This window comes from Oncorhynchus tshawytscha, linkage group LG08 (genome assembly GCF_018296145.1).
Source record: "Oncorhynchus tshawytscha isolate Ot180627B linkage group LG08, Otsh_v2.0, whole genome shotgun sequence".
NCBI classification, from domain to species: Eukaryota; Metazoa; Chordata; class Actinopteri; order Salmoniformes; family Salmonidae; genus Oncorhynchus; species Oncorhynchus tshawytscha.
Window position 1 is genome coordinate 28645029 of NC_056436.1, and position 6003 is coordinate 28651031.

At 40.0% G+C, this 6003-nt stretch overlaps 1 protein-coding gene across 1 annotated transcript; it reads right to left on the reverse strand.

Moving 5' to 3' along the window:
- Positions 1-1512: 1512 nt before the first annotated feature.
- On the reverse strand, positions 1513-5793 carry ngb (neuroglobin). The gene is made up of 5 exons (XM_024430714.2): positions 5556-5793; positions 5229-5452; positions 4007-4115; positions 2993-3112; positions 1513-2125 (listed from the first exon to the last, which is right to left on the reverse strand). The coding sequence occupies exons 2-5, from the start codon at positions 5324-5326 to the stop codon at positions 1973-1975; spliced, it is 480 nt and encodes a 159-aa protein (XP_024286482.1). The 5' UTR covers positions 5327-5452; positions 5556-5793; the 3' UTR covers positions 1513-1972.
- Positions 5794-6003: the final 210 nt, after the last annotated feature.

Genomic DNA, 6003 nt, shown 5'->3' on the forward strand with positions numbered 1-6003 from the left:
AAAGTATTCATCCCCCTTGCCGTTTTTCCTATTTTGGTGCATTACAACCTGTAATTTAAATAGATTTTGGGGGGATTTCATGTAATGGGCATACACAAACTAACAATTTAAAAAATAACTTGTTTCAAAAAATGATATATATATATTTTTTAAAGGGAAAAGTGGTGCATGCATATGTATTCATCCCCTTTGCTATGAAGCCCCTAAATAAGATCTGGTGCAACCATTTACCTTCATAAGTCACAGAATTAGTTAAATAAAGTCCATCTGTGTGCAAATAAAGTGTCACATGATCTCAGTATATGTACACCTGTTCTGAAAGGCCCCAGAGTCTGCAATACCACTAAGCAAGCGCCACCACCAAGCAAGCGGCACCATGAAGACCAAGGTTCTCTCCAAACAGGTCAGGGACAAAGTTGTGGAGAAGTAAAGATCAGGGTTGGGTTATAAAAATATATCAGAAACTTTGAATATCCCACAAAGCACCATTAAATCCATTCTTAAAAAATTGAAAGAATATGGCACCACAACAAACCTGCCAAGAGAGGGCTGCCCACCAAATCTCACGGACCAGGCAAGCAGAGCATTAATCAGAGAGGCAACAAAAAGGCTAAAGATAACCCTGAAGGAGCTGCAAAGCTCCACAGTGGAGATTGGAGTATCTGTCCATAGGACCACTTTAAGCCGTACACTACACGGAGCTGGGCTTTACGAAAGAGTGGCCAGACAAACGCCATTGCTTAAATAAAAAGAAATAAGCAAACACGTTTGGTGTTTGCGAAAAGGCATGTGGGAGACTCCAAACATATGGAAGAAGGTACTCTGGTTAGATGAGACTAAAATAGAGCTTTTTGGCCAACAAGGAAAACGCTATGTCAGGCGCAAACCCAACACTTCCCATGATTCCTACAGTGAAGCATGGTGGTGGCAGCACCATGCTGTGGGGATGTTTTTCATCAGCAGGGTCAGGAAAACTGGTCAGATTTGAAGGAATGATGAATGACGCTAAATACAGGGAAATTCTTGAGGGAAACCTGTTTCAGTCTTCCAGAAATTTGAGACTGGGACGGAGGTTCACCTTCCAGCAGGAAAATGACCCTAAGCATACTGCTAAAGCAACACTCGAGTGGTTTAAAGGGAAACAGTTAAATGTCTTGGAATGACCTAGTCAAGGCCCAGACCTCAATCCAATTGAGAATCTGTGGTATGACTTAAAGATTGCTGTACACCAGCAGAACCCATCCAACTTGAAGGAGCTGGAGCAATTTTGCCTTGAAGAATGGGCAAAAAATCCCAGTGGCTAGATGTGCCAAGCTTATAGAGACATACCCCAAGAGACTTGCAGCTGTAATTGCTGCAAAAGGTGGCTCTACAAAGTATTGACTTTGGGGGGTATGCACACTCAAGTTTTCAGTTTTTTTGCCTTATTTCTTGTTTGTTTCACAATAAAAAATATTTTGCATCTTCAAAGTGGTATGCATGTTGTATAAATCAAATGATACAACCCCCCCCCAAATTTTTTTTTTTTAATTCCAGGTTGTAAGGCAACAAAATAGGAAAAATGCCAAGGGGGTGAATACTTTGGCAAACCACTGTATATCAAGACAATTATTTACAAAGCAAATTCAGTCATTACATTAATTTAACCCTTTCTCTAATTTGAGGAACTCAAACTGAAGACTTAGAGCACGTGCAAAGCTGGTTGACACATAACATCCCCACAAAGTTATAGCAGCATTATCTACAGCTACAACATCCCCAGCAAAAACAGTTAACTCTGAACATCAGGTGATTCAACCATCGTTTGTGGTGTCAAGTGTGATAACATTATTTGTTCCCCCTACTGTAACCCTAGACTCACTGAGGAAATATACAGCAATCAAAACCTTCAGGCTGTGAGCTGTACAACCTTACTCCGTAGCAACCATGAAGGTCATTAGACAGAAACTGGTAGCAGACCCCAGCAAATGTTTCAGTCAGTCTTGTGTTCCCCTTTCTTGGCCCATCCTCTGCTCATGGCCGCCACTACGATGGTGTACATGTTGAGCCAGGCCTGACGCAGTGGGCCAGTGTACCCATGACCCAGACTACACTGCAACATGTAGAGAAGGGACTCCCCCACCACCTGCAACATACACATGCACACACGGATGCACGCAAGCATATATTATGAATATTGGCCTACAACTATAAATTGTTGCAAGTTTTGTTCCTTAAACGTACACTGTAAAATATTATGTTGATTTCAATGTATGGCAAATGCCTTCAATAGGATTGTGAGTTTGCTCAACAACATTTTTGTTGATCAAACTCACAATCTTATTGCAGCTGGTTGTCTTAAAATCAGGGTTGGGGTTAATTCCACTTCCTCTAATACAATTTCCTCTCCCTGTATATTCAATTGAATTCAAATCAAATTCCAGGTCAGTCTTTGAATTCAGAGAGAATTCATTTCCAATCTCAATTCCAATCTTAAATCAATGCTAAGAATTCAATTCCCAATTCAATAGTATCCCCAACATTTCCACAAATTCCAATTTGAATTCAATTCTCTCAGACTGATCATATCACTGTCCTGACAGCCTGGTTATACTGGAAATATAGAGATAGAACTTGATATGATTTAGAACAAATCCTGCAGCACATTTTTATACTAAGTGCAATAATTCCAATAAATGGGAAATTTACAGAATTTACAATTCAATATCAAATATATAAAATGTTTTTACAATTCCAATTCAAACAGTCCAAATTCCAGTTAAATTCCAAAACGTAAAGATTTTTGAAATTCACATTGAATTCAACATGAATTCTCCACTTCATGAGTTAATTCAATATTTTAATTGGAATTTCAAATTAAATTGGAATTGACTTGCAATTGTACGCAAAATCAACTTTTCTTTTTTGGGTTTTACAGTGTAGTATAGTGTACAGTACACTCAGTATGACAGCAGTGTATTACAGTGAGTAATCAGAGTGACAATATTCTTACAGCGAAAGACTGGGTGTTAACCCCAACTGCCTGGTGCTTCTTCCCCAGACTGAGCAGAAAATCCTCCAAGGTATGAAGGTCGTCCAGATGACTGACTGCTGCATCGATCACCAGCATTACCTGGACACATACGCACACACACACACACACACACACACACACAATCATGTATGTACATACACAAAGAAATGTGCACATACACCAACACGCAGCAAGAAGTTATTGCTGTGGATTTGTTTTCAAGAATCAACCATTTACAGTGAGGGAAAAAAGTATTTGATCCCCTGCTGATTTTGTATGTTTGCCCACTGACAAAGAAATGATCAGTCTATAATTTTAATGGTAGGTTTATTTGAACAGTGAGAGACAGAATAACAACAGAAACATCCAGAAAAGCGCATGTCAAAAATGTTATAAATTGATTTGCATTTTAATGAGGGAAATAAGTATTTGACCCCTCTGCAAAATGACATGAGATTGACAGTTATTTTGTGTTTCTTCCATTTGTGAGTAATCGCATCAACTGTTGTCACCTTCTCACCATTCCAGCCTTGTGTAGGTCTACAATCTTGTCCCTGACATCCTTGGAGAGCTCTTTGGTCTTGGCCATGGTGGAGTGTTTGGAATCTGATTGATTGCTTCTGTGGACAGGTGTCTTTTATACAGGTAACAAACTGAGATTAGGAGCACTCCCTTTAAGAGTGTGCTCCTAATCTCAGCTCGTTACCTGTATAAAAGATACCTGGGAGTCAAAAATCTTTCTGATTGAGAGGGGGTCAAATACTTATTTCCCACATTAAAATGCAAATCAATGTATAACATTTTTGACATGCGTTTCTCTGGATTTTTGTTGTTGTTATTCTGTCTCTCACTGTTCAAATAAACCTACCATTAAAATTACAGACTGATAATTTCTTTGTCAGTGGGTAAACATACAAAATCAGCAGGGGATCAAATACTTTTTTCCCTCACTGTAGATGTCAGTTTTAATGGTGATGGGCTACGCAGGGTTACCTTTGTGACATGGTCCAGGAACTCAGGGCTGGAGAGGCAGTCTTGTGTGGGGCTACAGTTTGTGTTGTAGTGAAAGAGGTTGAGGAGCGCAGGCTCTAGTTCAAACAGTCTGCACAGACATAAAACACAATTCAGTACTACAGGTGCAGACAGATACATGTAGTCGTAAGTCCCTCGAATGCCACAATAGCTACGATTTTAATGTCTGGTTAAAGAAAATAGGACAGTCAGCAACAGTTCTTCTCTAGTCTGTTTTAGCAGAAGCTGTTTCAAAATAAAGACTATTGCAGCCTGTCGCCAAGCAACAACTCAAGCCACCAGTCCCAGTATAGGGAGTGTGTGATGCAGTATCTATGTAGGTGAAGTGTATTTTTCTCTCTAAGTACACAAGTACTGTTTACTATGACAACTACATTATTTACAGTATCTTTGCACTATACTGACATATTTGTACTGTATACAACTGCAAATTGTAGTCAATGGTTACGTTTCAGTAAACTTTCTTACAAAAAATGCTGCAGATATCAACCAACACTCTGTTTTTGTACACAAACAGTAAAGGCTGATATACTAATCACATGAAATCTTCATGGAGGAACACATGCATGTATAGTTCTCAGTGTTTCCCATTGGATTTTTTTCAGCAGTGGTAGCAGAGTCGAATATAGGGGAAACACTGGTTATAAAGTATAGTGTTGTACACCGGTACCCCTGTTTATAATCTCGTTATTGTTATGTACATTTATTGTGCTACTTTTTGATTGATTAGATTTGTTTTACTTGAGTTTATTTAGTAAATATTGTATTAACTCTATTTCTTGAACTGCATTGTTGGTTAAGGGCTTGTAAGTAATCATTTCACGGCAAGGTCTACACTTGTTGTATTCGGCGAGTGTGACAAATACATTTTGATTTGATCTGAATAGATAATACAGTATGACAAGCAATATCACAACTTCTCCTAACTCCTTCATTTCCTCCATACCTAACTCCTTCATTTCCTCCATACCCAACTCCTTCATACCTAACTCCTTCATTTCCTCCATACCTAACTCCTCCATACATAACTCCTTCATTTCCTCCATACCTAACTCCTTCATTTCCTCCATACCTAACTCCTTCATTTCCTCCATACCTAACTCCTTCATTTCCTCCATACCTAACTCCTTCATTTCCTCCATACCTAACTCCTCAAATAAAAAGCTTTAGATCACGACTGTACCTGGAGAACATGACGACTCCGTGTGGAACTTTGTTCTTGCCAAGACTCTCCCAGCTGCCTCGGATCAGCTCCTTGTCTTTCTCCGTCAGCTTCTCCATGCCCGGGGGTCACTCAGTGTGAGGACTAGCTCTCTTTGCAGAATCAGAGGAAAAGTCTCTGATCTGGGCAACCCATTACACTTTGGTGGACTCCGCTTGGGAAACCTTTGATGACCCACCTGGAAACTAAGTGTAAGTGCAAGAGCTAAAACATAACATGTTAAAACCAAAACAATAGAAAGAGGAATTCATGATAGTTGTACATGTGCAAATCTAGATCCCAGCATACCTCTTCTCTCTTCACACGCTTCCTGTCTGTACCAGGCTGTGGAGTCTGTGTGTGTGTGTTTGTGCATCTGGAGAACTGCCTTGGCTGGTACTCTTGGTACTTACTTGCTCTCCTGCTCACGGTGCATTCAGAGAGAGACAAGTCATCCTCCGTGCTTATCTGTCAAACTGACTACTGTCTCTTGCTCCCTCTCCCTCACTCTCTCCCACTATACTCTCTCTCCAGCGCTGTGGATCTGTTCACTCCACTGAAGAAGGAAAGGCGGGATCGCTCTCTTTCTCTCCTTTGAGGATGTGACGAGCTATAGCTCCTCCTACAGGTGATCCAAGGGCTGTCAAAAACATCAACCTCCCTCCAGATACACTGAACAAAAATACAAACAACATGTAAAGTGTTGGTCCCATGTTTCATGAGCTGAAATTAAAAATAAAAATAAATGTTCCACACG